The following is a 25,183-nucleotide window of genomic DNA, read 5'->3' as shown; positions in this document are numbered from 1 at the left end:
TGCCTACTTGTGATTCTCTCTCTCTGTCAAATTAAAAAAAAAAAAGATGAGTGTAAAGACCAATAATTTATCTTGATATTTATGAGAATGAAAAAACAAAATCCACATAAAGTCATAAAGAAATGAAAATAGTTCAAAACCAAACCTAACTTCTAGCAGAAAACTGAAATCACAGTATACCTTCAACACATTTCTTTATGATTGATCACTTAACCAAGATTTATTTTGAGATGTGATCAATTTTTAGTAAAGTTCAGCCATTTTAGTCTTTTTCTTTCACATATACTTCACATGCCCTTCACAGGACAAATGTATAACTTCTTTATGAATTAAAAACATGGAACAATGAAATCTGTTACACTGGAAAGAAATTAAATTTAAAAAAAAAAGAATTAAAAACATGGTCGGGAAGGGGGGCCTGAGTGTCTCAGTCTATTAGGCATCTGCCTTTGGCTCTGGGTCATGATCCCAGGGTCCTGTTCAGCCAGGAGCTGGCTTTTTCCTCTTCCTCTCCCTCTGCCTGCTTCTTCCCCTGCCTGCGCTCTCTCTCTCTTTCTCTGTCGAATAAATAAATAAATAAATATCTTTTTTAAAATGTGGTTGGGGTTTCTGATGTTGATGATAAAATATGACAGGAAAATTGTTATTGGTATTTAACCTATTTTATTTTTACAAAGAAAATATCTGAAGGTAACTTCCATTTCTGTGGAACCTAAATTGACCTTTACTTATGGAAAGTGAAACGTCTTTCTGGCAGCACCAGGAAGGCTGTGTTGCACATCTCCAAGGGGTGCCTCACACTTCGTAGTCTCTCCTTGGCACCCCTCCAGTGGTACGGTGCCACACCTGGGTAGCAGGGTTCATGAAGGAATGCCAGTTAATGGCTATTAAAATGTAGGCTCTTTGTTTCATAGTATCCATTACTACAAATAAATGACAAATTTTAAAAATTAGCATATAGTAAATAGATATTTAACATGTCTCTTGGAACACTGGCCATGGATGGGCCTCGGGACATTCCTTAACCATGTGCTGGGGACATGCACAGTGCATGTCTCTGACGTGCCAATGGCCAGCCAGCAGTAGATGCTCAGCACCCGTCCCCTGCCAAGGCCTGGTCGTCCAGACCTCCCATCTACCAGGAGTGTTGCCTGCACACGAAGGTAGCAGTCCTCCCCATAGTGCATCCAAGGTCACTGAATGGGGGAAATGTTTTTATTCAGAGCACTGGTCTAAAAGAAGGGTAAAAGTAATTGAGGGCCTCATGAGTAAATAACAGAGCCACATGATGTTTTTTGAGCAATCTGAAACATTTTAATTGTCTACTTTTGAAATTAAGGCAGGGGGCACCTGGGTGGCTCAGTCAGTTAAGTGTCTGCCTTTGGCTTGGGTCATGATACCAGGGTCCTGGAACTGAGCCCCGCAGTGGGCTCCCTGCTCAGCAGGGAACCTGTTTCTCCCTCTCCCTCTACCTCAGCCTGCTGCTCCCCCCGTTTGTGTGCTCACTCTGTCAAATAAATAAAATCTTTTTTAAAAAAATTAAGGGAAGTAATACATTTTCTGCTTCAGATTATGTCAATTGAAAGACAAAATACTGGGAAATAGGAGAGAGGAAACAAAAAGGAAGGTGCTAAAGGATAAGGGGGACACAGTAAAGATGGAAAAAGAACTACAGAAATAGGGAAGGGGAAGGGAGATATTTACAAATATAGGAAAGGGGCACAGGACAAGAGGGATGGGGAGGGAAACAAGGAGAGAAAAAAGAAGAGATGTTGGGCCCCATACTGAGTGAACAATTACAGTATTTGTGTGCAATCAACATTCATTTGGGCTGTCAAAACATCCTTGCACTAACATGCACTGAATACCTATCATGTGCCTGGGTGTTGGGTAAGATTCAAACCCACATGGGATTACTCCTTGCAATCAAGACATTTATGATTTCAAAGAAGCATAAAACATACATACAGCTATGTATGCCAAGGATGGCAACAGGAGGCCTGGCTGTCTGCTCTCTGCCATCCCCCAACCCCCTGCCACAGGGCCCAGCACTTAACGAGTGTTCGTTACCTGGTTCTTGGATGTGTTAAATTCTAACTTGTGATATAAGTGCTATAAACATAGAAGAGACAGGGATTGCTTCTGGCTGAGGAGAGAGTAGACAGGAAAGCATTCCTAAAGAATAGGTAGGATTTTTATAAGCCACGTTATAGGGCAAGACATTTTAATTAATCAATTAATTAATCAATTAATTAATTAATCAATTTAAATAGGCTCCACACCCAGCAATGGAACCCAATACAAGGCTTGAACTCATGACCATGAGATGAAGACCCAAGGTGAAATCAAGAGTTGAATGCTTAACCCACTGAGCCACTCTGGTGCCCCTTGGGCAAGACATTTTAGACAAAGTCCACAATGTGAAGCTGCAGAGCCTGTGTAGTTTTAAAAGACTGGAAAATGCCAGATTGTCTGAATGCAGGGTTTGTATTAGGAAGATGATAAAGCTGGGGAAGATTAATGCTAGATTGTCCTGGTCCTTGAAAGTTGACAAGAGGTTTAGTCTTACTTGAGACAAGAAAGAGAATTTTTAGCAACCAAATATGAAGGGTTAGAGTTAATGTTTAAAACAGATGAATTTGGCAACTGTATTCAGAAATGTCTGAGTTGGAGAGCCTGGAGCAGAATTTCTGAAAGCATGATCTGTAACCCCATCTTTGATCTAATCATTTGGAGTGTTTACTGCCTGGGCCTCACGGACATTACATTCCCCAGCTCTGGGGTGAGGTCCTGGAGCAACATGAAATAAGTTATCCAGTACGTGAAATTTTCTGTACACAAAAGCTATCTAAAACTGGCTTGGAGACAAGACCAATGAGGAGGTATATTAGTTATCCATTGCCATGTAACAGATTTCTTCAAATTTAGTAGCTTAATGCAACACACATTTAGTATCTCAATGTTGTAGGTCAAAGATTGGAGAGTGGCTTAATTAGGTGGTTGCATGAATTTGCACTGAAGCTATAAGCCAATGCAGCAGTCATCCAAAGGCTTGACTAGGGCGGGAGGATTCACTTCCAAATTCATTCTGTGCTTGTTGGCAGGAGTCCTCAGCTCCTCCCCAAAGGTTTGCTCATGATGTAGCAGTTGGCTTGCTTCAGAGTGAAAGTTCCGAGAGAGAGAGAGAGAAAGACAGACAGACAAACAAAAACAAGCCAAAAGGTCTTTTTAAAAATTATTATTTCATTTTGTTTTTTAAATTTCAACTTTAATTTTTTTCCATTTTATTTTATTTTATTTTATTTCTTTTCAGTGTTTCAGCATTTGAAATGGATAAAAGACCTCAATGTGAGGCAGGAATCTATCAAAATCCTAGAAGAGAACATAGGCAGTAACCTCTTCGACACTGGCCGCAGCAACTTCTTTCAAGACATGTCTCCAAAGGCAAAGGAAACAAAACCAAAAATGAACTTTTGGGATTTCATCAAGATCAAAAGCTTCTGCACAGCAAAGGAAACAGTCAACAAAACAAAGAGGAAACCCACAGAACGGGAGAAGATACTCACAAATGACAATACAGACAAAGGCCTGATATCCAAGATCTATAAAGAACTCCTCAAACTCAACCCTCAGAAAAAAGATAATCACGCCCAAAAAATGGACAGAAGACATGAACAGACACATCTCCAAAGAAGACATACAAATGGCTAACAGACACATAAAAAAATGTTCATCATCATTAGCCATCGGAGAGATTCAAATCAAAACCACATTGAGATAGCACCTTACACCAGTTAGAATGGCCAAAATTAACAAGGCAAGAAACAAGTGTTGGAGAGGATATGGAGAAAGGGGATGTGGAGAAAGAGGAACCCTCTTACACTGTTGGTGGGAATCAAGTTGGTGCAGTCACTTTGGAAAACAGTGTGGAGATTCCTTAAGAAAGGAAAAACAGGGGTGCCTGGGTGGCTCAGTGGGTTAAAGGCTCTGCCTTCAGCTCAGGTCATGATCCCAAGGTCCTGGGATGGAGCCCCACATTGGGCTCTCTGCTCAGTGGGGAGTCTGCTTCCTCTCTTTCTGCCTGCCTCTCTGCCTGCTTGTGATATCTGTCTGTCAAATAATTTTTTTTTAAAAGAAAGAAAGTAAAAATAGAGCTACCCTATGACCCTGCAATTGCACTAGTGGGTATTTACCCCAAAGATACTGATGTAGTGAAAAGAAGGGCCATCTGTATCCCAATGTTCATAGCAGCAATGGCCACAGTCACCAAACTGTGGAAAGAACCAAGATACCTTTCAACGGATGAATGGATAAGAAAGATGTGGTTCATATATACTATGGAGTATTATGTCTCCATCAGAAAGGGATGAATACCCAACTTTTGTATCAACATGGACGGGACTGGAAGAGATTATGCTGAGTGAAATAAATCAAGCAGAAAGAGTCAGTTATTATATGGTTTCACTCACTTGTGGAGCATAAGGAATAACACAGAGGACATTGGGAGATGGAGAGGAGAAGTGAGTTGGGGGAAATTGGAGGGGGAGATGAACCATGAGAGACTGTGGACTCTGAGAAACAAACTGAGGGTTTTGGAGGGGAGGGAGGTGGGGTGTTGGGTAAGCCTGGTGGTGGTGCATAATCAACTTTTATTTTTAAATGTAAAACTTACTACAGACTGATCAAGAAAGATCAAGTATGATTTCTTTAAACATGCAATTTTTGAAATTAGAAAATTCTGGTTTAAAATTAGTATTTTTTAAGTTGCAAAAACATTTCATGAAGATGTTGACTATTTCAAATATTGAATAAGATCTTCTCTCTCGCTCTTTTTTTCCTTAAGATTTTATTTATTTATTGGAGAGAGAGAGAGAGGTCACACAAGTAGAGGGAGCTGCAGACTCCCTGCGGAGCAAGGAGCCAAATTCAGAACTCGATGGGACTGGATCCCAGGAAGCTGGGATCATGACCTGAGCTGAAGGGAGTTGATTAACTGACTATGCCACCCAGGCATCCCTCTCTCACTCTTCTTTTTTTTTTTTAAGGCCAGCAAAGACCAGGAATATATTTCTTTGGGTTCTCCGAGAGAAATTCTTTGGTTACGTTGGAAATTTCCAAAAGAAGTTCTTTGGTTTCCTCTCCCCAGACACCACCTTTGTTTTTGTTATCATAGGATAAGAAAATCCTGGTGTTTGTCCTATTTTTCACCCAGAAAGACCCCAGAGATTTGGACCAGTCCTGTGTTTTCCACTTTTTCCCACTGTGTGGCACTGAGCACATTTTTAAATAAAGATCCTTTGCCTGCTTCAGCATCTCCCATTTTGCTCACACGGTCAACAGCTCTGCCCACTGCCTACTGGAGAACATTTAGCCGTCACCCAGGCAACCCGTACTGCAAGTTTGAGGCTGGTGGTCCCCCAGTAGTGCCTCAAAGACCTGTGCTAGAGGCCCAGCCTGGCATGCATTTACAGGTCTTTTATAATCTAATCTCGGAAGTGACATATGAGGAGGTAGGGATGAATCACTGAAGTTTATTTGGAGTCTAGGTGCCATAGAAAGCAAAACCCAAGGTCTGAGTGTGAAGTTGTAACTTGGAATCACAGTATGTAATGTGAAATAATATAAGCTGATATGTTTTTTTAAATATTTTATTTATTTATTTGACACAGAGAGATCACAAGTAGGCAGAGAGGCAGGCAGAGAGAGAGGGGGGAAGCAGGCTCCCCGCTGAGCAGAGAGCCCGATGTAGGACTCCATCCCAGGACCCTGAGATCATGACCTGAGCCAAAGGCAGAGGCTTAACCCACTGAGCCACCCAGGTGCCCAAAGCTAATATGTTTGAACACTCACCACATCCAGGAATTATTCTCAGCACTTTACATGTATTATCTCATTTAATCCTCAAAACAATTTCATTGTTATTATCCAGAAGGGAAAACTGAAGTACAAGCGGTTAGCAGCAAACTGGGAACACTGCTATAAATGACTTACCAGGACATGAACAGAATTTGAGTGTGGGGGAAGGTAATTGGCTGTGACCAGTGTCATATGGAAATTTTACTGGCTGATGAACCACCCTTTATAGTTCTCCAATGAGCTCAATCCATGCAGTGTTAGGATGCATTATCAGGGGGCCACAGCAGCTACCCAGGGGAAATGACAATCCAGCCAAATGTACCAGAGGCCATTCATTTAATAAGCACTGGGAACAACCTAAACCAGAAATTCTCCCCTGATAGGATCCCTAGAATGGTTCCTAAATAGCTTGGTCTCAGGGACTCATCTCTGCCCCCAAGGCTCTTTCTAACTTTTGAGTTGCTTGTGCAGTCTGGGGAGGTTAAGAATAAGAAAGTTTCATTCTTGAAGGAAGCAAATCAGACCCCTGAATTTATGAAGCAGACTGGAGAGCAATACCGAATGCTCACTCTTTATCACATTTCTCCCCAACATGTGCAACCTGGGGGTTCCCCAGAGCAGGCTGTTTTTCTGCACACATTCTGAATGTTCCTCCACAACGGAAAATACCCTCCAATGTTTCTACTCTGCTTCTCGGTCAGCAACTCCCTTCAGGCACCACCCCAACCTGTTCTTGCTGCAAGTCACAAGATCCCTTTACCTTCCTTTCTTTTCATTTTTCCCTCGGTCTCTGTTGTTCTCAGTCTCCATCTTTCCAGCCTGTTGCCTCCTAGGTCCTGTCCTACAAAGCCACACCTGTACTGACAAGTGCCCGAGTGCCTGCTAAATTAATGTCAACAAAAGAAAAAGAAGTGAGCTCCAGATACCCGAGAGGTGAGCTGACTCGGCGCGCGGGGACTCAGTGTAACCGAGAAGGGCCTCCCCGCCTCCGCGGGCTCCACCTTGCAGGATACCTGGAGCTCTCAAGCGAAGGGGCCGGGCCGCTGATATTAATAAGCGCCGCAGGCCCCGAGATGGCGCGACAGGCCTTCCCAAACTGCAGACGGGGCAGTGGCCTCGCGGCCTCAGACCACCCGAGGCCCGGGGCGGCGGGCGCTCGGACAGCCCGGCCGGGTCGCGGCGGGACGCAGCAGGCCGCACCGCCTCGCCGCCGTCTGGCGCTGGAGCGTCTCCAGGTGCCCGGGTGGGGCCGTGAGCGCCCAGTCAGTCGCTCCGGCATGCGGGCCGCGGGCGGGGCGGCGCGGGCGGGCCGCGGCTGAGGGACACTGTTGGCCAACATCTCGGCGGGGGTGTTTGTCCGGCCGGCCCGTGCCGCTCGCCGGCGCCTCTGCCCTGCCCGCCCGCCCGCCCTTCACCCGACAGCTTCTGGCGGCCCAAGTGGACGTGGTGTCGCTTCGGTCACCCTCCGAGGTGAGCGCAGGGCCCTGCAAGGGTAGGTGCCTGGGGAGGGGAAGGGGGGCCGGAAAGGGGGGGGCAAGAAAACCGGGCGTCGGGGGTGGGGCTCGAGGGCGCGCGCGGAAGGCGCGGCGGTGAGGGGAGCTGGGGGAGGCCCGCCACGAGCCCGGGCCCGGTCTGCACGCGCCCCCGCCAGGGCCCCCTGCGCCGCGGCCCGGGCGGGCGGCGGGTGTCCGGTGTCGGTGTCCGGTGTCTGAGCCGCCGGCGGGCGAGAGGCGGGGGGTCCCCGGAGCGCAGGCCGCGGCGCACTCGGGATGTCCGGGGGCGATCCTGGGGCGCCGGGCGGGCCTCCGTGAGCCTGAGGGGTGCGCGCGCGCGCGTCGCTGAGCCGGGGCGGGCCGGGAGTGGCCGCGTGGGACGGTCGGGCTGGCCCAGGACTTCTGAGCTCCGGCGGGACGGCCCCGGCGCCCCGCGGGTCTCGCGTCTGTCGCGGCCTCCGGCTCCCGCACGCCTGCCCTCCCGCCGGCGCCCCGCAGCGACTGCACCCGCGGACCGGCGCTCGCACACACGTGGGGTAGGGCCGTGCGGACCCCCCTCGCCCCAGACCTGCCGGGGAGGCCGGGGAACCGGTTTCCCAGCGCGCGGGCACCAGGGCTGCCCTGTGGGGTTCGGGCGCCGGGCTTCAGGGCCGCGCGTCGCCGCCCGCCCGCCCCCTGGACTGCGGACACAGACGGTAGCCCCAGGCCACCCGCCGACGGTCTTCTTCAGCCAAGTGGGCATCCCTGCCCGCTCCTGCCCTCGGGGTTCACGCGGGCGCCTGAAGGGGTGGGCGTGGAGATGCCGGTTCGTCGGTTTTCTCGGTTCTCATTCCCTTCTCAGGGGTCACAGGGAAGAAGCAGTGGCACCTCTCTCTAAACTTGGGCTCCTCGGCTCCTGAAAATTTTTTTGTTTTGTTTTAAAGATTTTATTTATTTCTTTGAGAGAGAGAGAGCATGAGAGGGGAGAAGGTCAGAGAGAGAAGCAGACTCCCCACGGAGCTGGGAGCCCCAGGCGGGACTGGATCCTGGCAGTCTGCGATCATGACCTGAGCCGAAGGCAGTTGCTTAACCAACTGAGCCACCCAGGCGTCCCTGTTTTGTTTTGTTTTGTTTTGTTTTTTAAGTAAAACTCTACCCCCGATTCGCTTGAATTCAGGACAGAGAGATCAAGAGTTGAGTGCTCTATGGACTGGGCCGGCCAGGCACCCCTCTAAAAGGCTTTTGATTGCCTGCTTAATAGAAACGAATTGGAGCTTTTAAAAGTGAATAATCATTTAGTGGATTTAAATAAGTGAAAGTCATATGTGGGCATAGATTTGGCACATGAGTGGAGTTTTCTAGATAAATCCGTATGTGCAGTAACTTCAAGTTTCTGAAGAATCGTATATATGTACAAAACTGAGTACCAAATTGCTGTCACTTCTGGTAATTCATTTTGTCCTCAAAAGTAGTCCTTTTGCAGATAAACTTTATAAGGTAAAGTTGAACAAGATAACTGAAAGTCTGAAAATAGCTGGCCATTTTAAAGGAAGTAGGATTCAAACTATATTCGTTTTCTTTTTTAAGATTATTTATTTATTTATTTGTTTATTTGAGAGAGAGCAAGCCAGTGGGGGTAAAGAGCAGATGGAGGGGGACAAGCAGACTCCAAGGTCAGTGAGGAGCCAGAGGCAGGGCTGCATCCCACCACCTTGAGATCCTGACCTGAGCCAAACCAAGAGCGGAATGCTTAACCAACTGAGGCACCCAAGCATCCCCAAACTATATTCTTAACATTAAAGTCTTACTGTCCATATTACGTTACTGCTATGATTTAGGCTTTATTTCAGGCTCCCCCGTCCAAGCTCTCAGAATCATTAAAAGCACAATTTTTATTTTGTTGAATAGGGCTATGGAAGATGTGAGAGTCGGGCCAAATCTATGGTATCCTGGAAAACAACGGATCCTAGCACCCGTTAGAAATTTATTTTTGGAATAAATAGCAGATGTGGGCTTGTTGCTCATCATTTCTCTTTTTCGAGTAAGGTGCTGTATACAACAAGAAAACCGAGTTAGCTTAGCTTTTCTTTGTTTTGGATCTTGAATAACTGGAAGTTTGTTAGACGGGAAAAGTCATTCCAAGTTTGAGTCGGGGTCAGCAGCTGTCCTGTCAGGGAGTGAAAGTGTGAAAAACCCAAGTTCGTTTCCTTATTTCTATTTCCTCTACCCTTGCTGCACTCGTCTCTGCACCTTCACAAAGGCTATATGACATAGTCTCCAAATTACAAAGATGTACAGTGCAGTCCCTCATGTCACAGACAAGAAAACAGAGTAGTGAAATGACAGCTGAAAGTCATACAGCTCTTGAGAAGCCCGCGCTGGGTCCTTGCTGGGTGTTCTGTGAGCAGCACTCTGTGCTGTTTCAGTTTTCTGTCTGAGAGCCTGAGGAAGGAGTTAATTCACACCCGCTGGGAATCAACAGCCTTAGAATGGCATGCACACTATTCAGCCACCTGACCTCCAAGCAGTTGCCGGCTGAGCCCCCAGGTACTCTCTGAGGACACAGGGAAGCCAGTGTCTTTCCTTCAAGATCCGGTAGTTAAGGTAATGCTAAAAATCCATGTTTGTTGAAAAGACAACACAAACCCAAATTACAATTGTGAACGAGCTTGAGTATCTCATCACAGCGGTACCATGGAACCCTTCACACCTATGAGAGGCTGTACCATTCGTGCAACTCCTAGCAGCTCTGAGAAGGGAAACTGAGAACTCGAAGTGCCTGGTGAATAAAGTGGGCAAACGACATCCATGCCTGGGCCGCCATGACGGTTCCCTGCTGCCCTTCCTGGGGGAGGTTTTCTCAATGACCTGGCCTCCCCTCAGCTTTCATGCAGTTCCCTGGATGAGGCTTCTGCCGCTCAGAGGCATTATGTCATGCACCTTCCAGTCAGCATTGATGTTGCTGCCAAAATTTGCAGGTCTTCTTTCTGAAATTTCCCTTGTGGTACCGCATCCTGACGACGTGCTGATTCCGGGCTTACAAGGAAACATCCCTGTGCTAGTGGAGTACAGGAGAGCCGACTTAGAGCCAGACTGCCCAGCTCAGCCACTTTCCGTCGTCGTCTTCTGTGAGACGGGGGGAGGGAGGAACTGAATCCTAAGAGGGATGGTGAAAAGTAAATGAGTTAAAACACGCAAGGTGCTGAAGGCAGTGGCCGGCACAGCGTGTGTAAGCTCTCCTTGTCAGTACTCAGGGTGGAGGAAAGGGGAACAATGGGAATTTGGCACTCTCGGGCTTTCAGTGTTTAGGCCACACCATCGCTGTTGCTAAGATTCACCCCACTCAAAATGGGGAACAGAACACAAAGCCTCAGGCTTCACTGAGTTCCTCCTTTTCTACCATGTTTTATTTTTGTTCGAGTCAATCACTGGAGGCATGGAATGTGCCAACATAAGGACATTTACTGGCACATCAAGGAGTCATCCACCTTGGTTTTTTACCGCTTCATCTCAGAGCACTGGAGTCTAGTGTGCAGAGGAACCCCATCCTCGCTGTGGTTCCTGGGAAGACAAGAGTCTGGCAGACTCTCCTTTAGTGTCGATTTAGTCGGCCCTGCCCCTCAAGAAGCTTGCTGGAACCCAGGAGTCAAAAAAAAGCATTACAGGACATCAGTTCTTTGGCTGGTATAGGCTTTGAGGGTCATCTTTCAAATATAAAAGTAGGAAGGGAGTCTAGGAGGGACATGACTGAGTTAGAGTCAAATACTGCTTTTAATTGTTTTTAAAACGTTTCTCTTTTTTTCTTTTAGATTGGGGAGGGACAAAGGGAAAGGGAGAGAGAGAAACTTAAGCAGGCTCCATTCTCAATGCGGAGCCCTATTTGGGGCTCGATCTCACAATTCTGAGATCATGACCTGAGCAGAAATCAAGAGTCCAACACTTAACCAACAGAGCCACCCAGGCACCCCTAAAATTTTTCTCTAAATACTGTGTTCCATTTGAGTTCCAGTAGTTTGAATGCTGCGGGAGATTATAGGATGCAATTAGTAAGAATAGTTGTAGCCTCAGTAAAGGTCCCAGCTACACGATGGATAGTGAGTTTAACTATGTGCTGTGTATGCAGACATTCTGGGGTACCCCAGCTATTCAACGTGCTTGTGTAAATGAAGGGACAGCTTTGCAGGGAAGAAGAAGGGGGGAAGCTGACTCCCAGGGAGCTTTACCATCTGACCCATGGGAATGACAAGGTGAAGGAACTAAAAGCAGCCATGGTATGACTGAGTGATAGTCTCAAGTTTATGAGTGTTTGCACTGAGCTTGGCCAAACAGGTATTTGAGAGGTATGGCCAGGTGGTAAGATTATTTGAGGCATGTGAGCACCAATTTACTAGTCAACTTCTTAAACATATGTGATCCTGAAAAGTCTCAGTAAGCAAGCTTTTTTGAGTATTGAAAAAAAATTAAAAGTTTTAAAACAGATCAACCAAATCAACCAAACAGAATGCGCGAATTAGAGGAAACCCCAGTGGGATTGTCCCCCTCCCCCAACCACTGTGAACCCGCTTGTGAGTGCATGAGTCTGTGGCTTCTTGTTAAAGGGGTCCTCTAAGGAACTCCTTTGTAAAGCAAGGATCCTTTGTAACGAACCTAGTTGCTTCTTTATTACCCCAGTTTTTCTGGTGCATAAACTTAGTTTTTATTAAATTAGATAGATAGAACAGGTACATTTAAAACCCAGTGACTTTCCAGAGTGTACACGGATGTTATCTCCTGCACCTACTCTGTTTTCGTGGTTCTGGTAGGTCATCTGGAAATTTCCTTGTCCTTCTGTGAAGATGAAGTACATGATTGTGTTTATTTAGTGCTGCTTATAAGGGGAAATGGGAAAACTGCCTTGTGGTCTAATTTCTATTTCTTCTTTTTCCTTCCTTGAGGATGGCCCCATTTTGGTTTGGTTTGGGGTAGGTAATTCTGTGAAATCTCAAAAACAGTATTTTCTTTTGAAATAAGTTGTTTGGAGAGAACCTTTTAATTTCTTCCTGTGCCTCTTTTTTCTTTTATTCTTTTCTCAGCCATACAGTTGGTGGTTAGGCTCTGAGGTAATAATATGTTTGCTTAGTTGGGAGAAGGCCAAACCTCTGTTAATTTTTTTTGTTTCCCTGAGATTGACCTGTAAAAGTTAGGGTTTGTTTTGTTTTGTTGATAAAGTGTCTGGAAATTATGGGGTAGGGGTTACACAAACTCTTAACAAAGCGTGCCTCAGCTTTCTTCTCCTTTCACCTGAAATGAAAAGCGATACTGTATTTCCTCCAAGCTTAGTTCACGAGCCTGCCCCTGCCTGGAGTCTACACATTTTAACGCTGCCTGCTTTTTGCCGGTTGCCCTTTGCAGGTTCACGAACAGCATTGTGAACAGTATCTTTGGTGCCAGGAACCAAGAGCCAGTTCGCGGAATTGTCGTCCCAGTCACTAGGATTGCTGCGAGTCTCTGGGAAGGTCTGTGGGTGCGTCCTTCCCCTGGAAGCCATTTTTAAGAACTTTTGCCACAGGTGTAAAAGACTCCAGGCCTGCAAAGATGCTGAAACAGATACTATCAGAGATGTACATAGATCCCGATCTGCTGGCAGAGCTCAGCGAAGAACAGAAACAGATCCTGTTCTTCAAGATGAGGGAGGAACAGATCCGCCGATGGAAAGAAAGAGAAGCGGCAATGGAAAGAAAGGAGTCCTTGCCAGTGACATCCAGGCCAAAGAAAGGTAAACTTACCTGAGTCTCTTCCGTGAATGTGTTAGTAACGTGGCTCCTGGCTTGTTTTAACAGTTCTCACTCGTCAGAAACAAGTCAGGGGCAAGTTCCAGTTTGGTAGATGGACCCTAAATGTTGTTGAGGTTCTAACAGTGTAATTTATCAGCTTAAAGTTTATACTTACGTGCACATACCCACACGTGCACAGCATTAGCCATGAACTTGTGTAGCTGTAAGCAGATCTCCTACTTGAAACCAGACTGACCTTAAGCTGAAGTAAAAAGTCACCTGTACGGTTTGATTTGAGGGGTCCTAAGGAAGGGCTTCTCTCCCACTTATTGTCACTGGGGTCTGTATCCTATTAGCAGCATACGAAGGCATTATATCAGGATTCTTATTTTTTTTTTTTTTTTTTAGATTTTATTTATTTCTTTGACAGAGATCAAGCAGGCAGAGAGGCAGGCAGAGAGAGAGGAAGGGAAGTAGGCGCCCCGCTGAGCAGAGAGCCTGACGCCGGGCTTGATCCCATGACCCCGGGATCATGACCTGAGCCAAAGGCAGAGGCTTTAACCCACTGAGCCACACAGGCGCCCCTATATCAGGATTCTTATAGCAATTATGTTTACATTTCTTAGACTTTAAGAGATTTTTCTTTGCGTTATCTTTTTTCAGGAAAACTCCCTCTTAAAATGTAAATACTGCTGTGGGGGAGGGGGAGTCATACTACACATTTTTTTTTAAGTAATCTCTTTGCCCAGCATGGGGCTCAAACTCGTGGTCCGGCGTCAAGAGTCACATGCTCCACTGACTGGGCCAGCCAGGCACCTCCATACTACACATTTTTTAATGTGAGTTAATTTTTCAGCTGTCTTTCTTCCTGACCCAAGGAACCCCTGGTAGCTTGAGAGATCCTTTTGAGACCATGAGCGAGGAATTCTTGTACATCAAGACTTTAAGCATATATACACACAGACGTAGAAAAGCACACAATAACCACCTCTGCTCTTCGCCCTCCCCTAGCACAAATTCTGTCATGGATGAACACCTAAGGTGTTTTAAAAAAAACAGTTTTTCAGGGTCACTTGCAGAGGCATTCAAGACTAATTTCTCCTCATTTTTTATTAAGCCAGGAAAAATAAAATGTGATAAAACCATTCAGGGCTTCAGAGATGGAGAAAATGAATCTCACTTGCATGCTGGTATATACAGACTCAAAAAGGAAGTCAGTTTAGTGACCTTTACCTTATACTCCCTTTATTTGAAACCTTTTCAATTAAGCCTTTATAATGATATGGAAATAAATATGACTATTGCATTTATTGTTATCAATAGTAGCTATTTATTAGAAACGTGTTTTGTCAGACACTATGCAAAGCACTTTTATATACAGTAGGTCTTATCTTCACAAAACTTCTGCAAAGTTGGTATTGTCTGTTTTATAAGTGGTGAAACTTAGAGAAGTTAAGTAATATATGCCAAGTCACACCACCGGTAGGTACCCAGATTTATTGGATTTCACAGACCTGAAATAGAATTTTTACTTCAGTAAGTAACATGTCCAAACTGAAGCACAGCCCTTTTATCTTTCTTAACTGGCTTATACATCTCCCTGCATTGTTGAGCCAGAGTTTATCAGAGAGAGCTGGACCTCTCTGGACACCATTGTTCATTGTGAAGAGAATACACTGATGTGTTGGGTAACTTTGGGACTGGTGAGAGCTGAAGGGTTCTTGCCCCTAATGTCAGTGGCCCAAACACTTTGTAAGACTTTGGGGTTCTCACATTTGCTGAAGTGGTCTCCTTGTGACTACTTAAGACAGCAATTTCATTTCTTTGCTTGAATTATCTTTTTGAAGAGTTTGACTCTACCTCTTAGAAAATCCATATTATTTTATTAAATGATCAATTAAAAAGTATGTTAGTATATGCAGTGAACATTCTGTCTGAATTTCATGCCAAAAGTTTATTACTCCTTTAAACTTAACACTTGGAAAAATACATTTTACACTAAATTAGTTCTCTCTTATGACTACAGAAAAAGAAAAGTTTTGAGATTCTTTCCCAACTTTCCCTAAAAGACAGCACTTTTCCATCTTTCATCTTCTTCTGCCTTTGAAGATAAAGCCACAGATAGTACGAGGCAGTGTTATGGCTGGTGCTCCCCAGGAGTGTATCTGTACTGCGAACCTACTGTGTGCGTCTGCTCCTTTTGGGCCTTTGCTCCCGGCCTCTCCCACCCCACTCAGCTTGTACCCAGCTGACTTTGGTGCTGCTCTTTCATAGCAGTTCTTAGCCAGGCCGCAGCTTTAGAGATTGTCCTTTTCTTGGCTCTTTAAATATATCTTATGCCCTTCCTCCCCCTCATTCCTTTGCGCCATTTTAGCTCATCACTTGGTAGTTCTTTCATTGTCACCTGCTCACTTTCTTCTCTATACCGTCCACTATGGTGAGTTTTCAAAGAGCATCACTAAAATGTTTGCGTATTGTGTATACCAGGAACATTTTAGCAGTCTTACGGCTACAGTAAAAGGTCTGAAAAGCAATTAGAAGTATGGATTTAACTTAGTAATAGAGCAGAAAAATCATTTCAAAATGTAATGGGGAAATGTGATTTTTAGAGAGGGGAAGAATTCTGTATCTCCTCTGGCTGCTGGAGGACACATACCCGGAGGTCTAGAGCTTGGTGTCTGGGAGGGCATCCCCTAGCCGTGTGTGGCTACTGAGCATGGTGAGATGAGAATAGTCTGGATTGGTAAAAGTATAAAATTACCAGATTTCAAAGACTCGATTGGAAGAATGATATAAAATAATCACATTAATGATTTTGTACTATTTCTTTTGCTCTGGTAAAGGGGCTGCTAGAAAATGTGTAATTACAGAGGTAGCTCACATTTGGACAGTGCTGCTCTAAAAAGTAGCACCACTGAGCTGATGATGTATCAGACCTGAGCTCAGTCTTAAATTTATTATCTCATTAAATCATCACAGCCACGCCTGAAGCTGAATTACCGTTCACGTTTTACAGATGGAAGAAAGTGCGGCTGGGACATTAACTAGCTTGCCCAGGGCAACAGCTAGTAAGTGCAGAGCTGCCACAGACCTTAGTCTGACTCTCCCAAAACGGGCGCTGTTGACAAATCTGCTACATCTCCAGCTTAGCTGGAGCTTAAAGACACTGCTCTTGTCAGCAAGTGCCTCACACACATCCAAGATGGGTGCTTGCGTCAGGGCCCTGCCTTTGTTCTGTGTGATTTCTTTCTGGTAACATGAACAGTAAAGGCCTTCACTCAGTAGAGGACTGCCCAGCACTTGTTTCATGGGGCCTCCAAGCCGACAGAAACCTAAGCAGGAGGCTGGGATCTGGTCGCTGTGTGTGGTGTGGGAGGGGCTCTGTGTGCCCTTGAAATGGACTTGGATTCATGAAACTTCATTTGCTGCATTCTCGTTGCTACTAGGTGAACAGTTTCCTTATGCAGAGCCTCCCCTTTCTCGTGAAATGGCCGTAAACCACCGGTGTGCCACCTGCAGTGGCGCTTCTCCCTCCCTTCTCTGCTAAAGCCAGGGCAGTGACCCCGCGGAAGGACTCAGTTCTGATCTCGTCAATTCCTCAGCATCATCGGACTCTGGAGTGGCCTCTCTGAGTCTCTCTTTCACCTCCGCCTAACCCCCAAATGTCCATATTCCCCCAGGGTGCCTCACTCTGCACTGCTGGTTTGTAACCTGGAGGTGGGGTTGAGAGGCTCAGAGACTCCTTTGAAAATTTAGCGAGAGCTTGGATCAGGGAAAATGCACACTACACTGACAACATCTTGTGTATAGTTTTACAGTGTTCACCGTCTCCCTAAATCTTGTTCACAGACTCTCAGGTTCGCAGATCCTAGGTTAAGGTCCCTCTGTTATCTCCCTGCGGTACCACTTCTACGTTTTTTGTTTTGTTTTGTTTTGTTTTTTAGAGAGAGCACGAGTGGTGGTGGGCAGCAGGGGATGTGGGTTGCAATGGACAGAGGAAGAAGATGAGAGAGAATCCCAAGCAAGCTCTATGCTCAGTGTGGACCCAGACACAATTACTATGACCATGACCCTGAGATCACCACCTGAGCCAACATCAAGAGTCAGACGCCCAACCCACTGAGCCAGCCCGGAGGCCTCCGCTTCTACTTTTTAGAGTTAAACACCACCTATATGCCAGCCATGCTCAAAGCCATACTGCCAAGCCAGGCCTCTCACCTGCTTCGGCCTCAGTGTCCATTCCGTTAATGAGTGTTCCCATTCGTATGACCCATAAGCTCGTCAGTGTCACCTCAGTCCTCCTCACCACCCCCAGGCCTGACACTGCCTCTCATTCTGTGTTATAATCAGTGGCACTGCTTTTTTCCCCTTGTCACTACAGCCAGAAACCTGGAAGCCACACAGCTAGTCACCAAACCCATAGATTTTATGTCATTTGTTCCTTTGCCTAGAGCTTTTCCCTTACCAAGGTTCTGGTCTGTTAGGATGTGCCAGACATAAGCATTATATTTATGCTATTTCATTTAAACCTCACAAGAATCTGGGATGGTACGTGTTGTCGCCTTTTTCCTTATAAATAAGGAAACAAACAGGGAAAGTCATTTGTACGGTTACTGTTATTTGAACCCAGGTCCAGATCTACTCCAAGTCTGTTCTGAACCACTGGTTCTGGCCTTGTCTCCTGCCCTCCCCTAACTCTGAGCTTGATAGTTTACCTGGGCTTATCTTCTTCCCTGGTGAGCACCTGCATGTGGATAATTATGGATCTCTTCTTCCTGTTCACCTTCCTGAGCCCCTGTAAGCTGGTGTCCTCTCCTGACTCAAGTTCTCACTTGTCTGCAGCACCACCTGCTTTCCTGGGCTATAGCCCAAGCACCATGCAGGTTCTCCAACTTCCTTTCTGTCCTTTTGTCTCTAAAATAAGCATAACAATTATTTAAAATTTTAAAGATGGACTTTAGTATTAGCAACTATAAGATTATGAACCCAGATGTGCTATGATGAGTGCTGTGAAATGTGTAAACCTGGTGATTCACAGACCTGTACCCCTGGGGATAAAAATACATTATATGTTTATTAAAATAAATAAATAAATAAAAGGTCTATAAAGAACAACAACAACAACAAAAAAAAAAAGATTATGAACCCAGGTTAACAAGTCTAGCAAAGCAACTTGGGAAAAGCAAGCAACAGTTGTAAGTTGTAAGTAATGGGGAAAGCAGCAGTTGTAAGTAATTTCAGGAAGTCCCTATGGGACTCTGCGAACACCTGGGGCTGGGTCTCACCTTCTCCTGGCTGTCCTGCTCTTCAGGGCCAGGAGGAAACGTGATCGAGGCCCCATGCCCGAGCTTGCGTGTCAGAGCCCTATCTACATTCATTGTCCTGGCGTACCTTTGGGTGGGTTTCCCTTTTGCTCTCAGAAGTGTTTCAGTTTGAATGATGCATTATGAGGCTGTCTTAAACACAGGTTTTGCAATCTCACGGACTGGCTTGGAATTCTGGTTCCAATTTCACTAACTCTGTGATCTTGGGCAAGTTAAATACCCTCCCTGAACCTCAGCTTCCTCATTATAAGATGGGGTTAGATGGCTTTGGGTGATACTCTAAATATTTAATGGCAGACATGGCATGGCCATCAGTTAGAAGGGACATGGCTATACCGCTTGCACCCTAGAGGTGCCCACCAGACTGGATCTTTTGGTTTCTGGATGTGGGGGTGGGGGTCCCTAGAGGAGAGGCCAGAGTGGCGGGAAATAGTTGAGAGGTTGAGAGTTTAGGCAAGTATGTCATATTTCAGCAACCTGGGTATTGGTAGGTGCTGCTGTCAATCCTGATGATACTCCCAATGTGTTTAATATGTAAATTTGTTAGGAGGCCCCTGGTGTTGATGCTCTGACTTCTGTTCGGTTTTTGGTCTTCTGTTTGTAGGGACATGGTGTATACTTCTTCTCTCTCCATTTCTCATCCTCGCCTGTTACTATGGCTGTCCTTCTGAGTTGGATCTAGTTGGAGTGGAGACCAGTTGCCGACCCTCTGAATGAGTCTTAGTTTGGGGAGAGCCCTGGGGTTTGCACTGACCTGAACCCGAGATGATCCACACGGACACTTCTAGTCTCTCCTGCCACACGTCTGCTGGGCCCACCATGTGAGGAGAAGTCAGACACGATGATGTGAGCAGTGTCACAAACTAATGAAAGGCTGATAAGCCTGGCCATTCCCATGCCAAATGTCGCCCCATTTTTATGTGATATTTCACAACATTGCCTCGTTAGAAACTGTATATGGTGAACGAGGTATGGATGAGAGTCCATACCTGCTTAAGAACTGCTTTGTGGTGTGGTATGAAGCAGGACTGCTCTACTGTCCTAGAAAAGTTGGTTTTTGAAGTTCTCAAGAATCCCTCAGCTAGCAAATATGAAGAATGCTACAGCACACAAACATGATTCAAGTACTGTGGGAGCAAACCTTATAATTAAATGGAAGTGCTATGAAAAGGTCCCTCTCTCACTGTCCTCTGACTAAAGAGCGCATATAATGTCAAGGTGAAGTAGACAAAAAAATCCAGAATGTGCGGATAGCATTAAGTTATAATAAGATGCAGTGCCTGCCCAAGTAGGATCTCTTAAGTGTATACATTTACCTTGATGAAGGACACTGGGGCCAGAAATGTGGGTAAGTCTATCGGTTTCCAGCTCTTGGCAGACAGGAGCTTTTCTTCTCTTCTTGTCAACATTTTCTTCCTTACCTGTTCTTTGCACACTCCTCCTGCCATCATTCCCCTGGCCTGGTCCCTGGTATCCTTCTGCTCTCCCCTCCCAAAACCCTAAGTGTCAAACTTGTCCCTGTTTCTTCTATTTAAAGAAATCTTTCAACCATCCTTACTCCTAAGCTGCCCTTTCTGTCTCAAAGGCCTATTAAATATAGTGCCTGGAACATAGCAGATGCTCAGTAAATATTTGTTGAACAAATAACTGAATCCTCTTTTACTTCCTTGCTAATAAACTTCCCCAGAGCACATACTTACTTACAACCTCCACATTTTACCATCCTTTCTGTCCTGCTTTTGTAGCCTGTCCCCCACCTGTCTCCCTAAAAATACTCTCCAAAGTCAGAGACTGCTGAGACCCCCCTCAAGGCTCCCCATCCCCCTTTCTGTGTCTCCAGGGCATGGAAGCACCCTCTCTCTTGGCCGCATGGCAGTGCATTCTCCCCAGGCTCCTATGTTATGTCATGTTTAGGAATCAGAAATCGGAAATTCTTTTTTTTTTTTTTTTGGCTATTTAAATCTGAATGATCTTTTTCTTCCCTTTTGCCTCCCAAATGGAGCACATGCTTTTCCAAGGTTCTCACTAGGCTTCATTCCCTTTGCAATTTTTCTACACCAGTGACTTCAACAATGGCAACTATAAAGTAATTCCCAAATTCACACTGTCAGTCTCGACAGCATTTCTGAACTCTAGTGCCATAGTTCAGGTATTTATGGAAGCTCTCCGTGTAGATTGTTAGTAAAATTAAAAATTTATTCTTCATTTCCAAAACAGCTCAGACAAATTTATTTTCTTGATATTACTGTTTCTGCTTATTATGCCGCCATCCTCTCCATTAGTAAGACTCAAAATATTGGCATCATCTTTGAGTCCTTCCTTTCCAGCCACTGGAATCTTAACTGACCTTTTCCTCATTCGGCCCCAGGTACCTCACTCCTGGTCTTTCACCCCTCACCTCTCCCCAATTCTGTCCTCACTCAGCCACTGGACAGCCTCTCCTACTTCCCTGACCCACCCCACATGCTGATGTGGCAGAGCACTTCCTAAATCCCTTCTCTGACCCTGACACCATCTGCACAGTGACAGTCATGGACTCTTCACTGGTCATTTAATCAAGAAACATGGAACTAATATTTTTGAGCATTTATCACATGACAGGCTTGTGAGGTCCGACTTACTACCTCTGTTTTATCAGAGAGGGAGCTCAGGCTCAGAGAGGTAAGGTATCCTATACGTGGTCACATAAAGAGTTGGTGGAAACCCTGGGATTTTAACACCACTTTTTGGCTTTATGCAGTGCAGGACCTAAGTTTAAATCATTTAGCCAGGTGTCTGGAAATTGTGCCTTGTGCCCTGTGCCCTCCACCCCCTGCATGATCCTCAGTGCACAGCCAGATGACATCCAAAGCTCTCTTTAGCTCTCACCAAGAACCCGATTCCCCACAGCCCTTCCCTGATTGCCTTCTCTGATCTTCGATCACACCATCTTTGTGCAGGTCACCAAACTTACACCCTCCAAAACTCAATACAAAGAACTTCTTTTTTTCTTCTGTGTGCTTCCAAAATGATTTCTCCATCCATCAAATCCTCACTGAACTTAAAATCTGTTGTGGTTTTGGTGTATGTTCCCCTGGTCCTTCAAATCGATTAGTTGTTCTTCTTACGCATTCCCTTAGCACCCTCTCACATCCCCTTCCCCAAGTCGTATTACTTTTATAATTAATTACGTGTTCGATTCCTATCTCCAACTAGGATATAAGTTCCCCGAGGGCAGGAGCTGGTCTGTCTTGTTCATAAGTGCTGATGGACGTCTACCTCAGTGCCTCACACATAGTAGATGTGCAATACAGTTCTTTAAATAAGCAGCCTAACGCCTTGTTCTTTCTCCGAAGATGCTTGGTGACTTGCAGGACAATGGCTACATCTGTTTGATCTCTGTAGCACCTGCAGCATTTAGCTCGTCTGCATCGTGCTCAGAGTTAGAAACTCAGTACGTTTTTGTGGCATGAACTAAACAGGCCTGAATAGTCTTCCCCCGTCTTGGTGTAAAATTGAGGGTGTCGGAGCTAACACTCGTTTTACTAGAAGAACTTCTCCAGCAGCCTCCGCTAAGGTTTTAGGGCATTGTGGGGGGAGCCCTTGAAGACCCTCCAATTTCTTTGCTCTTGGGTACACTGAAGAGCTCCTGAAGGTGAGAAGCGCTCAGCACAGACATTATCGTCAGTGCCATTCTGCCAAGAACCCTTCTTTCGGCATCTGGCTGAATGTGACACTTCTCTTTTTTTCTTGCCTCCAAACCATGGTTTCTTTACCTCCACCATATTCTCACCACTCCCTTGCTTCTAAAATGTCAAGGCTCTAGTCCTCTCCTTTGGCAGTCTTTTCTACTCGTAGCACCCTCCTCCGTTCACAGACGATCCTGGGGTTCTCTCCCACCTCACCCTTCAAGGCAGCACCTTCTTCCCCTAAGAGTGACACCCCGGCCTGCAGCCCGCAGGGCTCCCAGAATGTGTCCTGCCACACAGCAATGCTGCAGGCTCCCTGGGTCCTCCCTCTCCACCCCACCCCACCCCGGCCCTCCGCCACTCTCCTGTCAGGGCGACTTTCTCCTGCTATCAAAAATATTGGTAGAGAGTTACTTAGGTGAAGGTTGAGAGATGGACATAGTAAAAAATACTATTAGTTGCCCTGAGAGAGTATAATAAAGGGAGTTTGATGAGGTATGACAGCTTTCTACGGTTAATGAGCCATTTGGCATCTCCTCACACGAGCCAGAGCTGGCCAGGGCCCATCCCCACTAGGGCATGCTTGGGATTGATCTTCTCTTCATACCTGATGCCACTTTCACTGTTTCTCTGTTTGGGAAAACAGTGCGAGGTCAGCTGCTTTCTCAATGATACATTTGACTCCTCTTAGAGTGAAGATTCTGTGCCCCCCCCAACTTCCCGCTGCCCCAGTATCCTAGTTAGAATTTTCTCACGCTGTAGGAAGTCTTCATTGCCCCAAGAAGGGTGCAAAGTGCCAAACCAAAGAACACATCTGAGTTTGAGCAGCCTGTTTTTTAATGTATCCTGGGGCGACAGTAGGAAGTAGGTTAACAATTCACTGGACAGAAGATGCTTTAATTGGAAACCTTCTACTTAATGTACAAAGACGAGACACAATCCCAGTGTGGATTTCTAACCTCTAAGCACATGTGTTCCATCAGGTGCCCTCTTAGTCACACTCAACACTACTGGCCAGTCTGGGGTTCTTAGGGCCCAGGGATCTTGACCACAATATGAACCATAATGGCCCTCGGTAGATCTGCCTGGGGGCTTTTAGATTTAGGGACTGCCCCTCTTGGCTTCTCCTGGGTGTGTTCCTCATAACCCTGGGTTCAGGGAGCATGACCTGTGTGGCTGCGTCTCTGGAGTCCAGGAACTAGAATGTAATACAACCCCTGTGACCAATTGTAAACAAGGATCATTTAAGTAGCTTCACTAAGTATCACACTACCAGGAGTATCATCTTCTCACAAGTTGGTGTGAATGTCTGAGGAGCCCTAGAAGTAAATAGGGTGATGGTAGCACTTAACCTCTCGTGAACGCCTATTATGTGGCAGGCACTGGGGGAAAGAGCAGGTGTAGCCTGCTCCCGATGGCAGTCCTGCATTGTTGGTGGTCGGCCATATTCCCATTTTGCAGATGAGGAAACTGAGGCTCAGAAAAATTAAATAATTTGTCCAAGTCACACAGCTAGTAAGTGGTGGGACTAGGATTTAAACTAAAGCCAGTCCAATTCTAAAATGGAAGTACCAAACCCTGGAGAAGCTGTGTACTTCTGGGGTTCAAGAAGATTCTCAGACCTTAGAGATTCTGATATCAGATGTTAGCACAAACTGCATGATTTCTCCCCATCTCTTCTACTTTAATTACAAAATGGACACATTCAAAAACCATATTCATATTTTTTAAAGATTTTATTTACTTGAGAGAGAGAGCATGAGTGAGAGAGAGAGAGAGAGTGCACGGTCGGGGAGAGGGGCAGAGAGAGAGGGAGACAGAGAAGCAGACTCCCCGCTGAACAGGGAACCCGACAAGGGGCTCAGTCCCTGGAATCATGACCTGAGCTGAAGGCAGACGCTCGGCCACCCAGGCGCCCTCATATTTATATTTTAAAACAAACATTGCTGTAGCCACCATCCTCTGCTACCACCTCCATTGCTCCCTGGGACTGCTGCTTGTTCCTGAGGAGACTGGAAGTGCTTTGTCTCATCTAATCTTTTTTTCTTGAAGACCCTAAATACTTTAATGATGGCAAACATCATAACCCATGACTGAAGATATTTGTCCAATCCAAATTCTGTTTTGCTTACAGAGAACGGCAAATCTGTTCACTGGAAACTGGGAGCCGATAAGGAAGTCTGGGTCTGGGTGATGGGCGAACACCATCTTGATAAACCCTACGACGTGCTCTGTAATGAGATTATTGCTGAGAGGGCCCAGCTGAAAGCCGAACGGGAAGCGGAAGAGCTCAGGTATGCCATCTGCAAGCCAGTGAGAGGCTGGCCGGATTATAAAATGTTGCAAAGATGCCTCTTTTTCAGAGTATCTGGAGGGAGAGTGGGGTGGATCTGAGAGTTAAAAAAGTCACTGTAGATCTCTCCAGCAAGTTTCTTTACACTTTTGGGGTTCCCTTCCTTCCTGCAATGTGATCAGATCAGCTGTTTCACTTCCACTTGTCATCTGATTTGGTCTGGATGAGGTTTCCTGTGTGATGCCTGGCTTTCCTAGAGTCGTGCCAAAGCACCGAAACTGGCACAACTGAGCATCAGGAATGTAAGTGAGAAATGCAATGACTGTTTAAGCTTTAGGCCTTCCAGCAAGATTGCTTACAGGGGGGCCGCTGAGTGAGCAGGCCTTCCAGGGGCTTCCACTGCGCTAGGTGGTGGGAATTCAAAGATGAACAAGGAGCTTCGAGGAGGAGGAGAAACAGGCAGGTACACAACTAACTTCTGCTGATCGAGGCTGTGATACAGGCTACAGCTAAGTTATAAACAGAGCATTAACTGAGCCCAATATTCCGATCCAGAAAAGAGGTAAAATCTGAATTGAACCTTGAAAGATAAGTAGAGTTTTCCAGCTGCAGGATAACAGGAAGGAAATTGCAGGCAGAGGGCATAATCAAGACCCCTAGTTCCGAATATGTCTTGTTCTTTGGGTGATGATGACTTCTGAATGTTCCAGGTACACGTGGGCAAGTAGAAGGAGAGAGGGGCCGTGCTCTAAAGTGCCTTGAAAGCCAGATTTAGGACTTTGGACCTTGATCTGTGGACACTAGAGGTTTGAATAAG

General features: G+C 45.8%; 1 protein-coding gene across 3 annotated transcripts in view; it reads left to right on the top strand.

The window, feature by feature from the left end:
• Positions 1-6,934: 6,934 nt before the first annotated feature.
• SH2D4A (SH2 domain containing 4A) overlaps positions 6,935-25,183 on the top strand; it is a 59,331-nt gene continuing 41,082 nt past the window's right edge. For 2 of the 3 annotated variants that reach the window (XM_080796269.1, XM_080796271.1), the window contains exons 1-3: positions 6,935-7,326; positions 12,720-13,083; positions 24,208-24,367. In XM_080796269.1, coding sequence (XP_080652395.1) covers positions 12,903-13,083; positions 24,208-24,367 — 341 coding nt within the window. In that variant the 5' untranslated portion in view covers positions 6,935-7,326; positions 12,720-12,902. Of the gene's footprint in view, positions 7,327-12,719; positions 13,084-24,207; positions 24,368-25,183 lie in introns of those variants that run through there. The other variant, XM_080796270.1, reaches the window with a different exon arrangement.

This window comes from Martes martes (assembly GCF_963455335.1).
Source record: "Martes martes genome assembly, chromosome: 2".
In the NCBI taxonomy this organism is placed as follows: Eukaryota; Metazoa; Chordata; class Mammalia; order Carnivora; family Mustelidae; genus Martes; species Martes martes.
The sequence above is the reverse complement of the archived record's forward strand: the minus strand, read 5'-3'. Positions and strand labels throughout refer to the sequence as shown.